This window comes from Colobus angolensis, unplaced genomic scaffold (assembly GCF_000951035.1).
Source record: "Colobus angolensis palliatus isolate OR3802 unplaced genomic scaffold, Cang.pa_1.0 Scaffold79, whole genome shotgun sequence".
Lineage (NCBI taxonomy): Eukaryota > Metazoa > Chordata > Mammalia > Primates > Cercopithecidae > Colobus > Colobus angolensis.
Window position 1 is genome coordinate 7,979,351 of NW_012121709.1, and position 24,892 is coordinate 8,004,242.

The 24,892-nt window shown below is 43.7% G+C and overlaps 1 protein-coding gene across 1 annotated transcript in view; it reads left to right on the forward strand.

The window, feature by feature from the left end:
• The first annotated feature begins 6,249 nt into the window (after window positions 1-6,249).
• Window positions 6,250-24,892, forward strand: part of TMEM233 (transmembrane protein 233) — a 38,587-nt gene continuing 19,944 nt past the window's right edge. The window contains exon 1 of the mRNA XM_011928721.1: window positions 6,250-6,831. Coding sequence (XP_011784111.1) covers window positions 6,646-6,831 — 186 coding nt within the window. The 5' untranslated portion in view covers window positions 6,250-6,645. The remainder of the gene's footprint in view (window positions 6,832-24,892) is intronic.

Below are 24,892 nucleotides of genomic sequence, written 5' to 3' on the forward strand. Positions count from 1 at the left end.
AGTGATCAAAAATGATTATCATCAATTTTTAAAGCAATCAAAAAAAGAATCACAATTTGCAGAGTGTAGTACATACAGCATTAAGTTAAAAAAATCAAGATACCAAATTGTGTGTGTACTTTTATTGCAAGCATATGAAAATTACTCCTGGATCCAAGGACTAGAAGAAAGTATAAGGAATGTCAATGCTAGTATATTAGAGTATGAGTGGTTTCCCTCTGATTTCCATTACCACCGCTATACTTGCTAATTATTATGAGCAGTTCATCCATGAGCTACAGAGTATGGTCCAATACACAGCATTTTGTATCACCAATTCAGCAAGAAGAGTGACAGGTGGACACTTTCTTAGTATCTGGTACAATGGAGGACAAATAGGGAAAGAATTGCATTTTAAGCCTGAAAGACTGAGTTTTATTTAATATGGTCCTCTGTCCAGAAGTAGTTTCATTAAAAGGTATGGCTTAAGAAATTAATGAGACCAGGTGTGGTGGCTCACGCCTGTAACCACAACACTTCGGTAGGCCAAGGCAGGTGGATCACCTGAAGTCAAGAGTTCAAGACCAGCCTGGCCAACATGGTAGAACCCCATCTCTACTGAAAATACAAAAATTAGCCAGGCATGGTGGCAGGTGCCTGTAATCCCAGATACTCAGGAGGCTGAGGCAGGAGAATCACTTGAACCCAGGAGGAGGAGGCTGCAGTGAGCTGAGATCACACCACTGCACTACAGCCTGGGCAACTCTGACTCAAAAAAAAAAAAAAGAGGAGAGAGAGAGAGAAAACAGAATCTGTTTCCCCCCTATACTTCTCTCCTCTTTTTTTTTTTTCCTTGTGAGAGGACCAAAGTTGCTGGAAAGTGGAAAGGTAAAGGGGCGGTTTTCTAATAAAATTAGCCAAAAAGACACTGTTATTTTGTAGCAAACCCCTGAGACCACAGCAAGTTACTTTATGACTTTGTGACTACTAACGGCTAGCACTTGAGACTAATGCGAAATTTGGCAGCAAATGCTTTCGACCTCTTACCATTTCCTAAAGATCTGGACTCCTTCTTACATTCTCACAGATCAGCAGAATCAATCAATCTCTCTCTCTCTCTCTCTCTCTCTCTCTCTCTCTCTCTCTCCCCCTCACCCCCTCTCCCTACCCCTCCACCCCCAGCCCACTTTTATTTTGGAATCCTAGACATAGCTAAGATCAAAAAGCATAGATTTCCAGCACACAATCATAGATTCAACACCAATCTATTGCCATTGAATGTTACAGATTTGGGGATCCATTTGGCATTGGGAGGTTGTTCTTTGAATTCATCTCATTTCATCTGTTATGAAGCATCTCATGTCTGTAGTCCATTGAATCTATGGTTGTTTCCTTGGCCTAAATTTTAATTTTACCTTTGTGCATATCTTATGATACAACTTCTCAACCAGCCAATCTGAATTTTTTCTCTGCTCTTTCAAAGACTGCTATCTACCCTATAAGATGACAATTCACAAAGAAAAGACCACGAATGCAGACACTCAGATACAAAAGAGATTCATCACAGCAATTTTAAAAATAACTGAATAAACACTAAAATTAATTTCAATACTTAATGATCAGGGCATGGTGACATAAATAATAATTCATTTAATCAATGAGAAATTACTCAGACCATGAAAATATCTGCAAAGGATGTTAATTATCATGTAATACTGAGTGAGAAAAAGAGGAAACAAAACTGTATATAATTCCATTTTAGTGGAAAATGATATATACATGTAGAAAGAGGACCAGAAGGAAACAGTCCCTTCTGTTTGTAGTGGTTACTTGGATGATACCTCTTTCTGTTTATGTTTTTCTTCATTTTCTCAATTTTCTAAAATGAATACATATTTCTTTTACATTTGGAAATAAACTTGTTTCAAAGATCAAAAAGGCAAGTGGATACACTAGAATCCAGAAAACTACAGTAAGCCTTTTCCCTCTCCTAGGCTGGCTATTAGAAAGTTGCTTTCTCCTCTGTCTCATTTTAAAGAGGGTAGGTATTGCCACATTATTAAGCAATCAGCCAGTAGGGTTCATCCAAGAACAATAAACTGACCTCTCAAGAGAAAATTAGTGAAGCTCAGGAAATTAGAGCTGGAAACCCCCACTGAGTGATCTAATGCATCCCTCAAGAATCAGCGCCATATACATTACACTTTCTGGTGCAGGCACTTTCTTTTCAATTTAATTTGAAAAGTTTCAAGTGCTGGCAATTTCACTGCTACATCTTAGACCAGTCAACAAGCTATTAATCCATCTTCCCTGAGCAGAGCATAATAACTCCAATGAACTTCAGAGATATCCATTTAACTTTCTGGCCTGGACCTACCAGCTGAACAAACACTTCAGACCGAGTTCAAATTCTGGCACCTCCTCTTAGCTAGAAGACTTTACACAAGTCCCCTTACCTATCTGCTCCTAGGTTTCTTCATTTGGGAAAAAGAAAACCTCATCACCTCCCTCAGAAAATCTGCTGTAGGAATTAAATGAGATGAAACACACAGAGAATGCGCTTAGTGCAACAGTGGTGCTCGGTCAATGTTTGGTGATTCTAGAGCGCTCGGCTCATGTTAAACAGTTGTTTTCCTGGCAGAAGAAACAGTCTACAATGAGTCAATGATCCCTTCTTTTGGCTTTCCCTAGATGACACTAGTGGGTTACAGTAAACAATATAGTTCAAAACTTTGAAAAGCAAAATTTCATTTGGTACCCAAACCTTGGGCTACTGGTACCAACGAAATTAACTAGCCTCATCGACACCTGTGAAAAGAAGGGGGAAAAAGAAAAATAAAAATATTGTAAAAATAAATTAGGCTCAGATCACAAATATGATTCAGAGAGCACTTTTTCATTGTGAATAAGAGCCAGAATTGGAAGGCCAGGAGGATGGGAAAAAGAAGACATGGAATGAAGAGTCACATTTGAGAAGGAATCAATATTTTGATGAATAGTTCATGGAGAGGCTGAAGGAAAGAGAAGAAGAAGGCTGCCAAGTGCCTAACTTGGATGACTAAATTCACAATTTATTCATTCAATGAATTATCTGTTGAGCACCTACTAAGGGCCAGGCACGGTCCTGGGTGTTTGGGATAACACAGCAAACAAAATGGAAAAAAAAATCTCTGCCCTTGTGGAGCTTCCTTTCTAGTGGGAAAGACAGTAAATAAGAAGACAAATAAATAAAAAAGACCGTGTCTGACATAGAAAATAAACAAGGTATAATGGGATGGAGAATAAGAGGATGGGTTCCACTTTAGATATAATGGTCACGGAAGGCCTCTGTCAGGCGGTAACATGTGAGTTAGTGGGTCCTGGAAGATGAGAAGGAACCAATAGTTAGAGAGGAGAGGAAGCATTCCAGGAGGAAGGAACAGTAGGTACAGAGAAGACTTTGGGGTGGGAAAAGTTAGGTATGTTGGAGAAACGGGGGACAATGTCTATGTAACCAAAGTGCAGTAAGAAAGGAGAGAATTCTGGGCATGGTGGTGCATACCTGTAATCCCAGTACTTTGGGAGGCTGAGGTGGGAGGATCACTTGAGGCCAGGAGTTCGAGGCTGCAGTGAGCTATGATTGCACAACTGCACTCCAGCCTGGGCGACAGAGCAAGACTCTGTTTCTAAAAAATAAACAGTAAATAAATAAATAAGGAAATAAGAAAGGAGATACTTGGCAGAAGAGATTGGAAAAGTGGGCAGGGTTCATTCACCAAGGACCAAGCCTTGAGAAGCAGGTTCTTGGGGAAGAAAATGAGTTCCTCTTTGACACACAGAGTTTGGGACACCTGAGAGGATCTCCAAGCTAAAGATCCAGGATTGTGTCCTAAGAATTAGAGACAGACTGGGATCTGAGAAATTGCTCAGTTGCATCAGAATCACCAGAGAGTATTCTAAAAATACAGTTTGCTCAAGCATTAAAAGTACAGATTTCTGGCCGGGGGCAGTGGCTCACGCCGGTAATCCCAGCACTTTAGGAAGCCGAGGCGGGCAGATCACAAGGTCAGGAAATCGAGACCATCCTGGCTAACACGGTGAAACCCCATCTCTACTAAAAATACAAAAAATTAGCTGGGCGTGGTGGCGGGCGCCTGTAGTCCCAGCTACTCGGGAGGCTGAGGCAGGAGAATGATGTGAACCCGGGAGGCAGAGTTTGCAGTGAGCCGAGATCGCACCACTGCACTCCAGTCTGGGGGACAGAGCAAGACGCCGTCTCAAAAAAAAAAAGTACAGATTTCTGGGGTGCTACCTGGAAAATTCTAATCCAAGTAGGTCTTGATCAAGACCTGAAAATCATTTTTTTCAATACATCCAGGTCATTTTGGTCAATTCATTCAACAAACATTTCTTGCATTCCTATTGTGTACCAGGACAATTCTTAAGCGCTGGAAATATAGTTCTGAACAGGTTGGACAGGTTATAGTCTAGAGAAAGAACAGACAGTGAACAAGTAAAGAAATAAATTACAATTGTGACACACACTACACACACACACAAAAATAACAAGCTGGCAAGTATAAAATAAGGATGGAGACTTACGCTAGATAAATCTACAAGGAAGACCTCTCTTTGAGGAAGTGACTTGAGCTGTCACCTGAGGAATAAGAAGGAGGAACCTCCCAGCACTTTAGGAGGCCAAGGCGGGTGGATCACGAGGTCAGGAGTTCAAGACCAGCCTGGCCAAGATGGTGAAACCTCTACTAAAAATACAAAAATTAGCTGGGCGTGGTGGTGGACACCTGTAATCCCAGCTACTCGGGAGGCTGAGGCAGAGAATTGCTTGAACCCAGGAGGTGGAGGTTGCAGTGAGACAAGATCACACCACTGCACTCCAGCCTGGGCGACACAGTGAGACTCCGTCTCAAAGTGGAAAAAAAAAAAAAAGTAGAAGGAGGAGGAGCCATGTGACAGGCAGGGAAAAGCAGCCGAGGAAGAGGGAACAGCCAATGCAAAGACTTGGTTGAGAATTCAGTAGATGAATCTAATCTTTTAGTTATTCTCATTTCATTAATCCATCAAAATGAAAAAGAAGGCATGGTGGACAATGTACTATTTCATCTTTGTGTATTCACCCAGCAAGCTATACTAAGCACATCCCTTGTACCGGGAACTGTGCCAGATGCTGACACAAAGATGAGCCAGATGACCCCTTCTCTAGGGGAGTGTGCAGTCCAATGAGGGAGGCAGGTAACAAAATAAGCATGGCTCATGAGATAAGTGAGAATCTCCCAGGCAATCAGCTTATGTTCTGAGAAAGCCAAGAAGATGATTAATAGTTTCGAGTATGATGATGTGAGCAATTGCTTTTGACACTGCATGATCAAATTATTTTCATTTCTTTGTGGTCCTGCGGCTCAGAATACCTGGATTTTTGGTGAAATATTTACAAGGGATATCAGGTTTAGGATACAGTATAATGCACTATCATGTTTCAGAATATAAGGAGAAGTAGCATGCTAATAATAGCTAATACTTATTGAGCACATGGATTTACCTGGATAATGTACCATCTCATAAAAGAGTCACTACGACTTTATGAGGCAGGGACTATTATTATTTCCCCCTTTTCAGATGGAGAAATAGGGGCTTAGCAAGATGAAGAGGCTTTCCTGAAGTGACAATTTCCCAGTTCTGTCTGGATTCGAGCCTCAGTTCTGGTCCACACGGTCCTCTCATGAATAGCTTAGACACTGATACAATTGCTTTTCTCCCTCTAGTCCCCAAAGTGGATACCTTGTTCTTCTCCCCAACCCACTCACTTATCCATCTAGGTTGCCTAGGCTAGCCTGATCTACCTGCATTTCTCCCCAGGGGTCCTGCAGGTGGAAAAATGGAAAGAATTCCTTGTTTCCACACTGGGGAGGGCACCTGGATGGGCATGGACAGGGCAGTGCCCACTGACTGACTATACTGGACTCCAGTCTCTTGAGCCCCAAGTAGAATGTGGAAAACTTTGAGGCCAAAGCTGGGCACCTGGTTCCCACCCCATCTGGGACAGGGGGCTGGGGGGAGGAGAAATTCCTGAGGCTCAGTGTTCAAGGTCTGAGGCACAGGAGACAAATCAAATGTCAAGGCACCAGACAGTTAAAGTAAAACGTTGAAGTCAAGAGGAAGTAGTGAGTCTGCTGCCAACTGGATAGGGTTGGTTCTATCCCATCTAAATGTATTAGAATTAAGTGGCTTTTAAAAATGAGCAGGTCATCTTCAGCCCGCGGGTTGGCCAATTTGGAACTTAATGGGCCTTTGCGTCCTCCTTCTCTGAGCCTCCTTTTATTCCAGACTTTTCAGTGTGAGTTTGTGCGTCCCTCCGACGGTCTCTGGGTGTGTCCTCCAGGGAGTGGGATGCCTTCGACTGCCTGTCCCGTTTCTCAGGCTGACGCTCTCTCTGTCCTCCCCGCCTCCCCTCACTCCTTTTCTCCCTCCCTTCCTCCTTGTGGGGAGGCTCTTGGCCCGGGTCCCTGAGCCCGGGCTGGTGCTGGCAGAGGACGCAGAAGGAGTGAGGTCACGTCTCCCTTGAGCCCCGAGCCGCTGGCTTTTCAGAGCCTCGCCTCGAGCCGGCGGCCAGAGCCCCAGACCACACAGACCGTGCGCTCCTCCGCCCTCCCGGCACCGCCGGCCTCGCCCATGTCTCAGTACGCCCCCAGCCCGGACTTCAAGAGGGCTTTGGACAGCAGTCCCGAGGCCAACACTGAAGATGACAAGACCGAGGAGGACGTGCCCACGCCCAAGAACTACCTGTGGCTCACCATCGTCTCGTGTTTTTGCCCTGCGTACCCCATCAACATCGTGGCTTTGGTCTTTTCCATCATGGTGAGTGAATCAGGGCCAGAGGCAGCCGGGGAGGAGAGACCCGGGCGGCTTTGAGCCCCTGCAGGGGATTCCGCTCTCTGCGGCTCCCTTCCTCACGGCCCCGCCCGCGCTAGGAGTTCTTTGTCCTCGCACATTCTCCTCACCTTTCTCAGGCTCTCAGAGCCCTCCCCGCCATCATCAGAACCTCCTCTGCACTCCTCGTGGTGCTCGGAGCCCTGATGAAGCTTCCCCTAGGCTAGCTTTCCTCTTCTTTCCAGCTCCCAGGGTGCGTTTCCTCTCCAACTCGGGGAAGTTCTTTCGCGGACTTTGCTGACTCCTCTGACCTTCCTAGGCACTTGCCCGGGGCTTCTCAACCCTCTTTTCTAGAGCCCCAATGCGCGCCACCCTAGCGGGCGGCAGTTAGTGCATTCCCAGAGCGCGCAGGCTCTACGTTCCTTTCCCTGCGGCGCCGGGGGCTCCTGCGCTCCAGCGGCCAGGGCTGTCTCTGTCTCAGCCCGTGCTCCTTTCTCTCTTTGCTGCGCCCAACGGCACTGCTTCCGCCACTCTCCAGGGGGTCCCCAGGCGATTCCTGATGCCCTCTCCTTGACCCCCTGTTTCTACTCTTTGGCACGGCACGCTCTGTCCGGGCAACAGTTTCCTCTCGCTTCTTCCCACACCTAGCTTCCTCTCCTTGCCTCCCTCCGGCACCCGCTTTTTAACGCGCCCGAGGCTGCCTTACACCCGCTACCTCTTGAGGTCTTTCTTGGGCTCTCCGTGTGCCCCCCTCACCAGCAAAGTGGGTGCGCCTCTCTTACCCTTTCTACCCAGTGCGTCGTAGTTCCTCCCTGTTTGTTGCGCACTGGCCCTAACCTCGCCTCTCTTGGTGTCCCCCAGGGCTCCCAGGCGCCCCTCCACCGCTCTGTCCTGCGCCCGGAGCTCTCCCGGGAATGAACTGGGGGATTCCACGCAACATGCGGCTCCGCCCGCCCTCTCCGCGCAGGCCTCCCGAGCTGCCCTCCTCTCTAGGAGTGGCCGCTGGGGCCTCCTGTCCGCCCTTCCGGAGCTCAGCTCCCTAGCCCTCTTCAACCCTAGTAGGAACACCCGAGCGAACCCCACCGGGAAGGCGACGAGCGCCTGCTAGGTCCTCGCCTTATTGACTGCAGCAGCTGGCCCGGGGGTGGCGGCGGGGTGAGTTTCGGACCGGCACTGTCCCGGGACAACCCTTGCAGTTGCGCCCCCTCCCCCACCGGCCCACCTCGCCTGCAGCTGGGCCACTGAACTCCCCGGCCACAGACGCAGAGCCCTCATTCAGCGCGGTGAAAATTGCGAGCCACCCGTCGCCCATCAAGTCCGCCTACACTTGCCCAAGGGTGGTGGCACCACATTCGCTTCGTGGTCACCTGCAAGGCTCCATTTGCAGCCGTAAATTGCCCTTTCCCAAACCGGTTTGTGGACGGCGTCTGCACCGACATGAAAGCGCGCAGCCGCTGAAGTTCAGTCAAGCCTGTATTCAAATCCCAATTCTCCCACTTTCTAGCTATGTGATCTCTGAAGTCACTGCATCTCTGAACCTCAGTCTCTTTGTAAAACCGGAATAATCACAGCCATGTTTCTTGGGGTTGTTGGGAGCATTCATGACATAAAATTGTTAAGTGCTTAGAACAGCGCCCAGGATGGTATCTTCACAAAATCTTTACTCAAATGTCACTTCATGAGGCCTTCTGTGATTGCTGTTTAAAATCAGGTCCCCCACCCACCCACCCGGCGCAAGCTCTGTTCTTTCCTCTCTGCTGTCTTTTGACCAAATTACTTCTCTCCATCTGATATAGCATTTTAATTATTTGTATGTTTACAGTCTGTCCCTCTCATTAGAATATAAGCTCTATGAGGTCAGGAATATTTGTCGGTTCCTGTATCTTCAGCATCTAGAAGAAAATCTGGCACGTGGTAGATGCTTAATAAGTATATGACATGAAGGCATGCATGAATGAACGGTGTGAATGAATCATTAACCTTTTTTTCCCATCCTGGAGGCCCAGAAGCCGTCGCATCCGGTTCCTTCAGACCAACCAGCCAATTTCCTCCCTTCCTTCCTATCCCCATATATCCGGTCTTGACTCTTTTTGCCGAGAGTCTGGAAACGATGCTGCAGCCAAATTCTCCAGGCAGCAGCAGACTGTCTGGCTGGCACTGGTGCCCACATTCTATCCTGGTTTATTAATGAAGCAGCCAATTCACCCCTTTCCTAGTGCCACTTAGAAAACTGCGTGCAAAGCCTTTTTCCCTCATTGGTCTGAAATGAGCTGGCACTCCAGCTGGTAGTGACAGGTCAGATATTAATGATGCTGCTTGGTATGCCCTGGGAGAAGAGGTTTGCACATGCTTTGAATTGAAACTTCGCTTTCTAATCCCCTCTTCCCCATTCCCTCCCCCAAGCCTTTTTCAGTTTTATAGGAGACTATTCTGTTGCCAGAACAGACCCTGGAGACAGTTTACTATGGACAAGTCTGTATCTTTTTATTTATTTATTTATTTATTTATTTGAGACGGAGTCTCGCTCTGTCACCCAGGCTGGAGTGAGTGCAGTGGCACCATCTTGGCTCACTGCAACCTCCGCCTCCTGGGTTCAAGCGATCCTCCTACCCCAGCCACACCAACCAACTGGGATTACAGACACAGGCCACTACGCCCGACTAATTTTTGTATTTTTAGTAGAGACGGGGTTTCACCATGTTGCCCAGGCTGATCTCAAACTCCTGACCTTAAGTGATCCACCCGCCTTGGCCTCTCAGAGTGCTGGGATTATGTCGGTGAGCCACTGCACCCGGCCAGGTTTTGTACCTTTTTAAACCCTTGGTTTCTTCATCTATGAAATGGGAATGTGAAAGCTGTTTTAAGATGAGCAAAACTGTTGTAAGGACGAAACAAAACAAAGCATTCTAGCTGTTAGCACTGTGCTAGGTACATGCAATAATTGTCAGACAGATGTATAGATTTGGAACTTGGAGATACCATGTTACATATGAAAACAAACAGAAATTCTAAACGGTGTGTCTTACACCCTTCCTGCTGCACTTTCTCTAAGGTACTGGAAGTGTTTTCCCATTGATACAGTGCAGCTCTGGGCTTGATCAGTTTCATCACAAGGACTCCAAAGGACAAAGGACAAAGAGGAAGAGGAATGATGTGCAGTAGGAAGGTGGGAGATCAATTCTGCCAGGAGTTTGCTTCCCCTAGGGTCTCTTGTGATGTTCAGTCCTGGCTATTTTCAACTCTCACTTCTCTGTAATTTATGATTTGTGGTGCTCTCAGTGATTTGGGGTGTTACTGGCATTTGGTGGAAAGAGCCAAAGTACTAATGTCTGCCATGCTAGGGGCTGTCCCCCAGTAACGAATGTACACATTCGCAATACCAAGACCATCCCAGTGAAGAAGCACTGTAGGATGACGCAAATTGATATAAACATGGATGTGTGGAACATATTGGCAAGGCTCAAAATAATTAGTTTCCAGAATGGTAAAAAAGAGCCAACGATCTCAAAACAATCAATACTTAAATATTTATTAAACCAAGCCTGAGAAGCTTTCTATAAAATCACCAAATTAGAGTAGGTGCTGGCAAAGAAAACTACTTTGGAAAAATACACATTCAAGAAGAGTGTTCTTCAAGTTGTGGATTTCTGTGTTCTTTCTACCACCCCATGTAGCTCCAGGGGAGTCCTGGGGTCCTGGGGGTTAGGAGGTGGCACACCGCAGATGAACTCTAGTCCAACATGTCTTGTTGTATTGGGTGTTGACAGGTCAAGCATTGTCAGGGACACAGAAGTGTTGCTTCCTCTATGTATTGAAAGTCTATTTGTTGAAAGCATACTTAACCTCAATTTGAGGGACGCATATCTCAAGAAATTCCCCCTAGACTGGGTTCCTTGTAGCTCATATTGCATCTTTGTGTGAATTTGAATATGGCACATTTTCTCCATGCAGACACAGCCTCCACCAGGGCACATAGCTTGGTGAGGAGCACAAGCTGGCTTTCAGGCCTCATTCATCATGATCCCACCCGTCCCTGGCTATCTGTTTATCCCCTGTAAAAGAACCCCATAATTTCCTAATGTGGGGGTCTTCCTCGACCCTGGAGAAAGAATATTTATTTGTTATTCAACACGTACTTATTGAGCATCTATTATGTGCCAGGCTCTATTCCAGCTATTCCTTTATCTCTATCAAGTGGCAAATAAGATCAGAAAGGTCTCCGCCCTCCTGGATCTCAAAGAAGTGAGGCTCTAGGCAAGCTGCAAGAGTGTTGGCAAATTTAGGGTTAGTTCACTGTCTATTGGTTTTGTAGCTGGAATTTGCTACCTTACTCAGAAGTCGAGTTTGTGCCAACCCTCAGTTCTTGATGATGTCATGATGAATCATTTGCAAAACTGAACCAATTGGTCACTCTAATCATGGATACAAAATAACCAATGACTTTTAACCGGGTGGCTTATAAGCTTTTCATTAGCACTTCTCTCTCACACCTACCAATAGGTGTGTGGGAATTTGCCCATTCTTCATTGGGGGACAATTCATAGCATGGCAGGACAGTAGTACTTTGAGTCTTTCCACCAAATGCCAGTAGCACCCCCAAATCATTGAGACCACCACAGATGCTCCCACATTTCTAAATGCCTTCATGGGGAATGGTGCAACCCCTAGTCGAGATTCCCAAGCACACCATTGCCTGAGATGTCTTACACACATCCCTGTCTAGAGAACCTGTCTAGAGACCAACCATTAAGGTTCAAATCCTTTTCTTTGATGTGCTTATGATTTTATGCAAGTGCCTCGATCTTTCTGAAGCTTGGTTTTTCCACCTTGTAAAATGGGGGTTGTGATAGTATTTACCCAAATGCAATTGTGGAGATTAGATAATAAAAGTTAAAAAGTTTTCAGGTCACTGCTTAGAACACAGCTAGAATTCAATAAGTATTGATGTTGATGATGGTGATGATGATGGAAGATATGTCTATTCTAGAGATACAAGCCATTACCTTTTCCAGTTTTTCTGTTTTTATTGAGACTAGAAAATTCGATAAGAATAAAAACAATGACCAATAGTAGACATGTCACTGGAATAAAAATTTGTTGCAGCATAAAGGTAAATATTAATGCCAAACTGAAACACATACAAATAAGCAAAGAGGTCTTTTGGTTAATCATGAAATATTGAACATACCTGTTTTGTTCCCACCCCTTCTAAGACCACTTAAAATGATAGTAAGTGCTATTTGGTAGCACAGTAGGGTGACTACAGTCAATAATAACTTAATTGTGCATTTCTAAATAACTTAAAGGGTGTAAGTGCATTGTCTGTAACGTAAAGGATAAATGCTTGAGGGGATGGACACCCCATTCTCCATGATGTGCTTATTTCACATTGCAGGCCTGTATCAAAACATCTCATGTACCCCATAAACGTATACACCTATATGTGCCCAGAATTTTTTTTAAAAATGGTAGTAAATGAACTTAAAATGATATAAACACTCAAGGACAAATTAGGAAAACAGAAGAAGAAATGAGTTTGGTGACAAAATCTTAGACGATGGAAAATAGCTGGTTGGACATCAACTAATTTTATGTAGTAGGTGACACTGAAATCTAAATCCTGCACAAATAGTAGCCAACAAGAAGAAAGTCATTTTTCTCTGCAAAGCTCTAGGAAAGCTCAGAAATTGGAGGTACTAGCTGAAGACACTGCCTTTGATGTTAGGAATAAAGGGCAGGGAAAATCTTTGAAAGTCTGTTTATGAAGTCGTGGAACTGCCAGAGATCGCCTACCACCCCACACAGCCAGGCCCCCACTTCCTCACCATCTCAGAAGATTAGAGATTTTCTCTGTGGTAAGATTAAACAGAATGACTCTAGACACCAGGCACAGCTGAGATAAGAGTTTAGGTGCCAAGCTGAAAACGAGATTCATGGAAAGCTGCAGTGTTGAACAAGGAAGCTTCTTCCCCAACTTGGTTTCCTGGACAGAAATTGGAAAATTTCTCTCCAAGGATGTGACCAGTCCAAAAGAAAAAATCTTTAGGAGTCGTCCAGAGAGAGGATGCCATCCACCCACCCATTAACAAGCTCATATGGATTAATAATGGTTTCAGAATTCTTATCAGGAATGCTGAAGGCTAAACAATAGTGAAAAGATGACTTCAAAAATCCTAAAAGAAAATTATTCACAACTTCAATTCTAGACCCATCTAAATACTCATTCAAGGGAGAGAGAAGAATAAAGACTTTTCCAGACATTTAAGGTCTCAAATAAATTATCTGGCGTACATCTTTTCTCAGAAAGTCATGGGCGAATGTGCCTCCCAAAAAGAAGGGAGTAAGTCAAGAAAAAAGACATGGGATCCAGAAAAGGGATTGGACACAGAAAAGAGACAGAGAAATGCTCCTGAAAACAAGGCAACCAGTCTCTCACACCCACAGAAGATGCAGTTGATAATGGATGGTTGGTCTGAAGGCTTTGTCACAACCCATTATCTGGTTGTGAGCTGGCACTGTAAGTCACAGCCATGCCCCAAGTCTGACCATACCTGCTGTGGATGATAAGGTCAGTGGTCAGTAAATACTCACAGGATGAAAAACAAACCAAACCACGTGTTTTTTCCATCTGACCCAAGCTCCACCAGAGCTTGAAATATAGTTTTGGCTGTTTGCCCGTCAAAACTGCTTCAGGTGAACTTCAGCTAGGTATAGGGGGAAGATCGTGTGTGTCTTGAACTTGGAAATAACAGGTCTTGGTGCAGGCAACTGATCCAGAGGGCTTGACACTGCCCGCTAGTTGGAGCACTGAATGCTGATTCATTGGCTGCCCCCCGTCACTTCTCCCAATGTTCTCTGGCTCTTTCCACAGCTGAGATTGTCACATGAGAAATGGGGTATTAAAATTACAGACCCCTGTGACTTATTTCTTGTGAATTTCTTGCTTGAAGCTCTGAAGAGCATTCAGATGGTTCCAGATGATGAAGACCCTGTCTGAAGTGTGTCATCATGGGAAGGTCGCATTCCAGATACCCATAGATTTTGCAAATATGCACATTTCCCCAACAGCCCTGCCTCATCAGTTACTTTCATAAGTTTTGCCTCTTGGTGGCCACTGACATTTGGTATTTGGGAATCTAGAATTTAAACTGCTTTTAGAGTCCTTTCAGATCATTGGTGGTACAGACTATGTCTATTTCAAGATGTGAATCTGTGTACTCCTAATTTTAAAAAATACAATGTAAGAACCATTTAAATTTACTGATGAAATGCTGTAAAGGCTGGGTTTGTTGTAACATAATATGTGGGGATAGAGATATAACAAGATTGGCCACTAATGCATGACAGTGGAAGCTGGGTTATGGGAACATGGGGATTTATTATATTACCCCATCAGATTGTGTATACATTTAAAACTTTCCATAATAAAAAGTAAAAAGAGGGCCAGGCATGGTAGTTTACGCCTGTAATCCTAGCACTTTAGGAGGCTGAGGTGGGTGGACCACCTGAGCTCAGAAGCTTGAGATAAGCCTGGGCAACATGATAAAATCCCGTCTCTACAAAAAAAAAAAAGAAAAGAAAAGAAAAGAAAAATAGCTGGGCACAGTAGTGAGTGCCTGTAGTCCAAGCTACCCAAAAGGCAGAGGCAGGAAAATCACTTGAGCCCAGGAGGTGGAGATCTCAGGGAGCCGAGATCATGCGACTGCACTCCAACCTGGGCAACAGAATAAGACCCTGTCTCAAAACAAACAAACAAAAAAAGTAAAAAGAAAGAAATTCAGATAGAACTTCTGAGTTCTCCTCCTAAGTCATTATCTGACTCCTAATGACTCCTAAGTCATTATCTGCCCAGATGAGTGGCAGATAAGAGAACAAGACAGCAGCTATTAAATGAGTTGGCCAAAAAGGCTATGGTTGAGGTAGAGCTTGTCATTAATTAGTAAGAAAACTATTTCTGGCTTATGTGTGAATGTCAATGATGACTTTGAAGAATACCTTCAAATAATCATCAAGGGGAGCCCAGGTAGGACTCACATCCTAGAACTTTAATCACCTAAGGATCTTGTTAAAACGCAGACTCCACTCCTCTTTCAAGGCTCAGTTAGAAAATCACCTCCTCCGTGACACCTTTTTTGATTTTTTGAGGCCTCCGTGAAGCCTGCTCTCTTTCACTCAAAGTTGTGCCCTCTATACTCTGAACAGATTTCCTCTCAGGTCATCTTTACTTCCTTGCACTGATTTGTGTATGTGAGCCCCTTAAGATTATACTATTAGCCCCAGCACCTAGCACAATATCAAGCATGAAGTCCACATGTAACAAACATTTGATGAATGAATAAATGAATTAATGATTTAATGACTACACAGGCCAAAGTCTGCTCCTACCTTTATCTCTGAGGGTTTGCTTCCCTTCCCCAACTGTGTTCTGCATTCCTACCAAAACCTTCTTTGGAAAATATCCAGGAGACTCAGGCAAATGCCAAGGGTCACTGAGAGGTTGGCCAAGGCTTGGTTCCCAAGGATAATTTTCCTGGCTGCTTCAGAGCTCACCAATATGCTCACATTGCAGAACAGTGGGTCCACGTTTGGAAATTTGTCTTTATTCTCAGCTTGTTAGTTCAGGGCAGGACACTCTTCAGCTCAAAGCCCCTCATCCAGAAATGTGAGGCTGAACATACCTGAGAATGTCCACGTCTGCACGTTCAAGAATTAAGCCAGACTTTCCAAACTGCTGCTTCTCAGAAAACTGTTTGTGTCTGGTGATAACAAATTTTACCAAAAAAGGTACAGGTGCAGCAGAGGATTAAATTGAGAAACCAAATGCTGAGTTGAGCAAAAGTTAAGTCTTGTCTTTCCTTTGGAGTTTTTTGGAGCCTTTGGCAAACCACTGTGCATTATGGCTCTTTAATGGAATAGTATAGTATAGGGCATTTACTAAGCATTTTCCTGGATTCTTGGATCACAAGGCTAATATGCCACAGCATACATTTTGGGAAATACTGTTCTTCATAATACCTTGGTTCTCACTTTGATGAGTACAGCTGAGGTTTATATGGGAAGATTGCATGGTATCCATCCTTAACATTCTTGCATTGTAGACCCACCTCTCCCCCTTTCTTCCAACTTGGGTGTTTTTGGGTTTGGTTTGTTTTTGTTGTTTTTCTGTTTTGTTCTTGTTTTTGAGACAGGATCTTACTCTTTCACCCAGACTGGAGTGCAATGGTGCAATCATGGCTCACTGCAGCCTCAATATCCTGACTCAAGCGATCCTCACACTTCAGTCTCCGAAGTGCTGGAATGGCAGACATGAGCCACTAAGCCTGGCTAATTTTTAAATTTTTTTTTTTTTGTAGAAACAGAGTCTCTCTGTGTTGCCCAAGCTGGTCTCAAACTCCTGGTCTCAAGTGATCTTCCTGCCTCAGCCTCCAAAGTGCTGAGATTACAGGCATGAGCCACCATGCTTGGCTAAGTTGGCTGTTTTTAATGAGTCTCCCTAGAGAAACTTTTGCTAATTTCCTTCCTCCCTCACTCTCTTTTTTTTGCTGCAGGTGAAATTCAGGAACTTGTCTTTGTTTCCTTTACCCTTTGTATCATCTCTTCTATTCCCCAAACTAAAGGAGACTTTCTCTATTTTACTCCTCTTTGATAACTTTCTTTGTTCTTTGCTGTGGGTAATTTTTATAGTAGTTTAGTATTTCTATTGTTATTATTATTGTAACATTTATACATTTGTCTTTACTTTTTAAAGCATTTCATATTGACACAATTTCACTTGTTCCTTGCAAAAATCCCAGCAAGGGACATAAGAAAGCTGTCCTCCTTATTTATCCTTAAGAAAACTGAGGCTCAGAAATGTGGTAAGCCTCTCCAATAAAATCAAACATGACAGTCCTTACACCCATGAAGCATTATAATCAGACAGCTATGCCTTTCTTTTTTTTTTTTTTTTTTTTTTTTTTTTTTTTTTTTTAGACACAGTCTCACTCTGTTGCACAGGCTGGAGTGCAGTGGTACAACCACAGGTCACTGCAGCCTTGACTTCCCCAGGCTCAGTTGATCCTCCCAGTTCAGCCTCCCAGGCAGCTGGGACTATAGGCACACACCACCATGCCCAGCTAAACTTTTTTGTATTTATTGTATAGATGGTTCACCATGTTGCCCAGGTTGGTCTTGAACTCCTGTGCTCAAGGGATCTACCCCCCTCAGCCTCCTGAAGTGCTGGGATTAGAGGCGTGAGCCACGACGTCTGGGCCTGCCTTACTCTTTGATAGAAAACAGCTTTGATTGTTCTAGAAGCTTTCTCTTTTAACAGATTTACCCCCATCAATATAAGAAGTATCATACAATACTCTCAATCAAGCCTGTCAGAATTCCTCTGTAGCTTTTGGCTCTAATGATAGACAGCCAAAAGGACAATTCTCACTTGTCCTGAAAATATTTATGGAGAGAAAAAGCCCAAAAGCCCAAGAAGAGGAGAGACAAGCATGAATGAATCAACGGTGCTGAAGAGAAAATGCACCTTGTAGTCTGGAAGCCCAGTCTCAGAATTCCCAGCACGACTTTCAGGTGTAGAAACAGGAGCAAGCAAAATCCAAACTAGAAATCCCAAAGTCATCCAAAAACTCAGATGTTATTCCTAAAAATATTTGCTAAGTGCCCACATACATCAAGCTATTTTGATGGGAGCCTGCTATCTAGGAGTTTGGAATTTAAAACAATATTGGTCTATATAAAAAGAGTTTCTTGCACCTGGAAAAAAAAATATCAGACTATGTTCAGAAATTTATGTAAGTCTACAGATGGAGGGGAGTATAAAGAGGGGTCACTGGGAAAGAAAGAAACAGAGACAGAGACAGAGAAAGGGAGAAAACTCACTTCTGCCTAGATTTCAGAGGATGTATGGAAATGCCTGGATGTCCAGGCAGAAGTTTGCTGCAGGAGTGGAGCCCTCAAAAAGAATTTCTGCTAGGGCAGTGTGGAAGGGAAATGTGGGGACAGAGCCCCACACAGAGTCCCCATTGGGGCACTGCCTAGTGGAGCTATGAGAAGAGGGCCATTGTCCTCCAGACCCCAGAATGGTAGATCCTCCAATAGCTTGCACCATGCACCTGGTGCAACCCACAACACTCAACACCAGCCACGGAAGCAGCCAGGGCAGGGACTATACCCTGCAAAGCCACAGAGGCAGAGCTGCCCAAGGCCATGGAGCCCACCTCTTGCATCAGTATGACCTGGATGTGAGACATGGAGTCAAAGGAGATTATTTTGAAACTTTAAGATTTAATGACTGCCCTATTGGATTTTGGACTTGCATCCTTTGTTTTGGTCAATTTCTCCCATTTAGAATGGGTGTATTTACCCAACGCCTGTACTCCCATTGTATCTAGGAAGTGACTTACTTGCTTTTGATTTTACAGGCTCATAGGCAGAAGGGACTTGCCTTGTCTTTGATGAAACTTTGGATCTGGACTTTGGGGTTAATGCTGGATGAGTTAAGACTTCAGGTGACTGTTGTTGAAAGTGCATGATTTTTGTGTCTTGAAATGTGAGGACATGAAATTTGGGAGGGGCCATGGGTGGAATGTTATGGTTTAGCTGTGTGCTCACCCAAATCTCATCTTGAATTGCAGTTTCCATAAGCCCCACCTGTCATGGGAGGGACCTGGTGGGAGGTAATTGAATTATAGGGGTGGTTTCCCCCATGCTGTTTTCATCATAGTGAGTTCTCACGACATACGATGGTCTTATGAGGGGCTCTTCCCCAATTCACTTGGCACTTATTCCATCTCCTGCTGTCCTGTGAAGAGGTGCTTTCCACCATGATTGTAAGTTTCCTGAGGCTTCCCCAGCCATGTGGAGCTGTGAGTCAATTAAATCTCTTTTATTATAAAGTACCCACCCTCAGATATTTCTTTATAACAGCATGAGAATGGACTAATACAGCCCATTAGCAGTCACTACTCATCCCCACAACCCCTGACAATCTCTAATCTACTGTCTATCTCTACAGATTTACCTATTCTGGATATTTCTTATAAATGGAATCATACAATATGTGATCTTTCATATATGTCCTCTTTCACTTAGCATCATGTTTTCAGGGTCATCCATGTTGTAGCATTAATCAGTACTTCCTTCTTTTTAAGGCTGAATAATATTCTATTGTATGGATATTCCATATTGTGTTTTTCTGTTCATTCATTGATGGACATTGGGTTGATTCCATTTTTTGGCTCTTAAAAATATGCTGCTAGGAATATTCATGAACAACTTTTCTGTATGAACTTATGTTTTCAACTTTCTTAAGGGTAGAGTTAGGAGTGGAATTGTTGGGTTGTATGATAATGATATGTTTAACTTGTTGAGGAACTGCTAGACCATTTCCAAAGCACCCACACAATTTTGCAATCCCACCATCCCTGTACAAGGGTTCCAGTTTCTCTGTATCCTTAAAAACACATGTTATTATCTTTATTATTGTGGCTATCCCAGTAGGTGCAAAGTAGTATCTTTTTGAGGTTTTGATTTGCATTTCTCTAGTGACTAATGATATTGAGCATTTCCTGTGCTTACTGGCAATTTGTATTCTTCAAAGAAATGTCCATTTAGAGACTTTGCCTCTCTTTAAGTGGGTTGTTTGTCTTTTTATTGTTGAGTTTAAGATATATATGTGTGTATGTATATAGACACACACACACACACATATATTTATATACTAGATACAAATACTTCATAAATATGTGAATTGCAAATATTTTCTCTCCTTTTTGTGGATTTTCTGGCCCTTGCTTCTTTCACTGTTTTGTAAACCTTAGAGGTCTGTTTATGTATCCCAGAGTTTTTCACAAAACTGCTTTCCATTTTTACTTGTAGTTTCTCCTTTGGCCCCCAACATGTACACTGGGTGGGGGTACAGATTCAAAGGCAAACATCATGTTGGGCCAGGCTCTGAACTCAATTCCTAAGTCTGAATCCCAGCTCTGCTCTTATCCTAACTTCTCTGAGACTAGGTTTTCCCACCTATACAATGGGAATATTAATATCAACCTCTCTGCACAGTTTTCAAAACTAAGTGAGATAATGCCGGGCCCCTTTACTGCCATCATCTCATTTAAGCCTCACAACCAAATTGTTCATAGATATTCTTTTCTTTTTCTTTTTCTTTTTTTTTTTTTTTTGAGACAGAGTCTCACTCTGTCACCCTGGCTGGAGTGTGGTGGTGTGGTCTTGGCTCACTGCAACCTCTGCCTCCCAGGTTCAAGTGATTCTCCTGCATCAGCCTCCTGGGTAGCTGCCACTACAGGCACGTGCCACCATGCCTGGCTACTTTTTTGTATTTTTAGTAGAGATGGGGTTTCACTGTGTTAGCCAGGATGGTCTCAATCTCCTGACCCTGTGATTCCCCCATCTTGGACTCCCAAAGTGCTGAGATTATAGGTGTGAGCCACTGTGCCCAGCCCTGTGCATAAATATTCTTATTCCCATTTTACAAATGAGGAGGCCAGGTGCGGTGGCTCACACCTGTAATCCCAGCACTTTAGGAGGTCAAGGCAGGTGGATTGCTTGAGCTCAGGAGTTCCAGACCAGTCTCGGCAACGTGGCAAAACCCCGTCTTCAAAAAATACAAAATATTGGCCAGACACGGTGGCTCACACCTGTAATCCCAGCACTTTGGGAGGCCAAGGCGAGTGGATCACGAGGTCAGGAGATGGAGACCATCCTGGCTAACATGGTGAAACCCTGTCTCTACTAAAAATACAATAACAAAATTAGCCGCATGTGGTGGCGAGCGCCTGTAATCCCAGCTACTTGGGAGACCGAGGTGGGAAAATGGCATGAACCCAGGAGACGGAATTTGCAGTGAGCCGAGATCGCGCCACTGCACTCCAGCCTGGGCGACAGAGTGAGACTCCCTCTCAAAAAACAAAACCAAAAAAATTAGCTAGGCCTGGTAGTGTGTGCCAGTAGTCCCAGGTGTTTGGGAGACTGAGGTGGGAGGATCACTAGAGCACAGGACGTCAAGGCTGCAGTGAGCCGTCATCGCACCACTGCATTCCAGGTGATGTAATGAGACCCTGTCTCAAAAAAAAAAAAAAAAAGAGGAAAACTAAGGTTTTTTTGTTTTTGTTTTTGTTTTATTATTATTGTACTTTAAGTTCTAGGGTACATGCGCACAACGTGCAGGTTTGTTATATAGGTATACATGTGCCATGTTGGTTTGCTGCACCCATCAACTCATCATTTACTTTAGGTATTTATCCTAATGCTATGCCTCCCCCAGGCTCCAGCCCCCAACAGGCCCCAGTGTGTGATGTTCCCCACTCTGTGTCCAAGTGTTCTCATTGTTCAATTTCCACCTATGAGTGAGAACATGTGGTGTTTGGTTTTCTGACTTTGTGATAGTTTGCTGAGAATGATAGTTTCCAGCTTCATCCACGTCCCTTCAAAGGATATGAACTCATCCTTTTGTATGGTTGCATAGCATTCTGTGGTGTATATGTGCCACATTTTCTTAATCCAGTCTATCACTGATGGACATTTGAATTGGTTCCAAGTCTTTGCTATTGTGAATAGTGCCGCAATAAACATACATGTGCATGTGTCTTTATAGTAGCATGATTTATAATCCTTTGGGTATATACCCAGGAATGGGATTGCTGGATCAAATAGTATTTCTAGTTCTAGATCCTTGAGGAATCACCACACTGTCTTCCACAATGGCTGAACTAATTTACACTCCCACCAACAGTGTAAAAGCGTTCCTTTTTCTCCATATTCTCTCCAGCATCTGTTGTTTTCTGACTTTTTAATAATTGCCATTCTAACTGGTGTGAGATGGTATCTCACTGGGGTTTTAATTTGCATTTATCTGATGACCAGTGATGATGAGCATTTTTTCATGTGTCTGTTTGCTGCATAAATGTCTTCTTTTGAGAAGTGTCTGTTCATCTCCTTTGCCCACTTTTTGATGGGATTGTTTATTTCTTGTAAATTTGTTTAAGCTCTTTGTAGATTCTAGACATTAGCCCTTTGTCAGGTGGAGAGATTGCAAAAATTTTCTCCCATTATGTAGGTTGTCTATTCATTCTGATGGTAGTTTCTTTTGCCATGCAGAAGCTCTTTAGTTTAATTAGATCCCATTTGTCTATTTTGGCTTTTGTTGCCATTGCTTTTTGTGTTTTAGTCATGAAGTCCTTGCCCATGCCTATGTCCTGAATGGTATTGCCTAGGTGTTCTTCTAGGGATTTTATGGTTTTGGGTCTAACATTTAAGTCTTTAATCCATCTTGAATTAATTTTTGTATAAGGTGTGAGGCAGGGATCCAGTTTCAGCTTTCTACATATGGCTAGCCAGAGGAAAACTAAGTTTTATAGCCTTCCGTATAAGGCTTGATTTTCCTTTGGGTTCAGCTGCTGTTATTATATTAAAGAACCATATATCTAGTTTATAACATTGTCTGTAATAAAATGGGGCATGGTGCAATTTACATACACATACACTAATATTGGCAGCTGCGGATGGGAGGGGGTAGTTTCCACATAAAAGAAAATCATCAGTAAATCTGTAGTATCAAATGAAGACCAAACAGTCTACCAGTTGCTCCCTACCATAAGGTTCTGTCTTATTTCCTTCATAGCACTTCTCCCTGCCTGGAAGTTTTTAATGATATGTTTGAGTGCTAATGGTATGGCTCCTTCAACTCTTCAAAGGCAGGGACCTTGTCAGCCTGACCATACATGGCTGGCGTTCCCAGTTCTTACAACAGTACCAGTATGTAGTCGTGGCTTAATAAGTGTCTAATGAATGAATAAATACATAGGAAAAATGTCATACAATGTTTTAGTTGCCAAGAAATGTCACATTAGACCTACTCTTTGCCTTCTGATGGCTGAAAATAGACAATAGTTCCCCTTTATTAACTGTTAGTTATGTGCCAAGCACTATGCTAAGAGCTTTTGGTGTATTCATCCATTCAAGCTGCCAGGAAATTCCATTAAGTAAGTACTTTTTAAAAAAATCACCATCCCCATTTACAGAAGCAGAGAATACAATACAGAAAATTAGTTGACTTGCTCATGATTCTGCAAGTAGGTAGCAAAACTGGGATGGAACGCAGACAGACTGGCTCAGAGCCCACACCTTCAACCTCCATGATGTAATATCTTTCAGTATTAGAAAAAAAAAAAACCTTAACCCCCAAGATGTTGGTTATGGTTCCCGAATTTCAATCTCATGGAAAATTCTCCACTTTATAAAACAATTGGTGGATACCACTATAGCTCTTGCCTTTGGGAAACCCAAGATCCAAATTAAGTGCAGTGTACAGGACTCTTGCATAAAATCAACTGAAAGCTAAAAAATTAATCTAGTCTTTCAGATCTGTAGACCATCTGATTTTTTAAGTAGTGTGGAGGACAAAAAAAAGATTCAGGTAACAAAATTAATCCTTTTAGGATCATAGAAATGGATCTTCAACTGTTTGGTCAACCAAGAATTCTTTTTACATACCAGTCATCATCAACTGTCCAAATGGCTAGATATTTGGGCAAATTCCCAAGAAGCCTGTTTAAATAATAATAGTAATAAAAAAAGCAGGGCTACAGGTTGGAAAATGAAAACCTGGCTGTATGAATTTTTTCTTTTTTATCAGGAATATATATTAAAGGAATGCTAGGTGTCAGACCCTCCATTAGGCACTGGAGCAATGAATACAATGAGATATGGTCTGCATCTTCACGGAGCTCACAGTCAGGTGGCAGAACAAACACTCAAAAGTCAACAGGCCACTGAATCAAATGACTGTGACTCGCGTCAAGAGTCACGAAGGAAATAAACCAGGAGCTGAGTCATAACCTACTGACTATGGTCACAGTACCTACTTAAGATGTGGGGACCTAGCTGAATACAGTGGCTCATACCTGTAATCCCAGCACTTTAGGAGGCTGAGGCAAGATGATCACTTGAGCACAAGAGTCTGAGACCAGCCTGGGCAACATAGCAAGACCCTGTCTCTACCAGAAAATGAAAAAATCAGTCAGGCATGGTGGCGTGCACCTGTGGTCCCAGCTACTCTGGAGGCTGAGGCTAGAGAACTGCTTGAGCCCAAGAGTTTGAGGCTGCAGTGAGCTATGATTGCACCACTGGGCAACAGAGTAAAACCTTGTCTCAAAAAAATAAAAAAAGAAGAGATGAGGAGGCCTGAGAAGGCTGCCCTGAAGGTCCCAACATGTCAGCCAAGACCAGAATGAGGAGATGCTGGCCACATGAGACAGAGAGAGAAGAGGGCCACAAGTAGAGAGGAGATGACCTGGACACAGACAGGGGGCAGGAAACGGGGAGACAGTGAGCAAGGGAAAAGGCTCCAAATGAGATGAGAGAGGCTGCAGGGGCCACCCATGCAGGGTTGGGAAGGGCAGAATGAAGAATGTGAGCTTCTCCCAGGGAAATAGGGGACAATGGAAGGCTTTAGAGCTGAGGAAGCACAATGTTCCAGTCCCATGTACCCACCAGTAATCCCAGCACTTTGGGAGGCTAGAGCTGGCGGATCACCTGTGGTCAGGAGTTCAAGACCAGCCTGGCCAACATGTGAAAGCCCTTCTCTACAATAAAAAAAAAAAAAAATTAGCTGGGTATGGTGGCGTGCATCTGTAATCCCAGCTACTTGGCAGGCTGAGGTGGGAGAATTGCTTGAACGTGGGAGGCGGAGGCTGCAGTGAGCCAAGATTGCACCACTGCACTCCAGCCCGGGTGAGAGAGTGAGACTCCATCTCAAAGAGGGGTGGGGGGGGAAGAACAAAAAGAAAATGAATTTTTGACAGTGAAATTAGTAGCACAGCTTAGATATACCTGCCCTATTTTCTCTATCAGTAACCAAATTTTTATTAAATTTAAGTCAAGTCATCTACCCAGTGCTGTGCATCAAACAGTGCATCAAATCTTGCTCTTAAGTTCTTTTGGGCATAATAAAATGGTTATCCTAAGGGCTTTGTGGATGAATGCACTAACTTTTGCTTACATTTGTAGTCTCCTTAGGAAGTTGCCTTTGAAC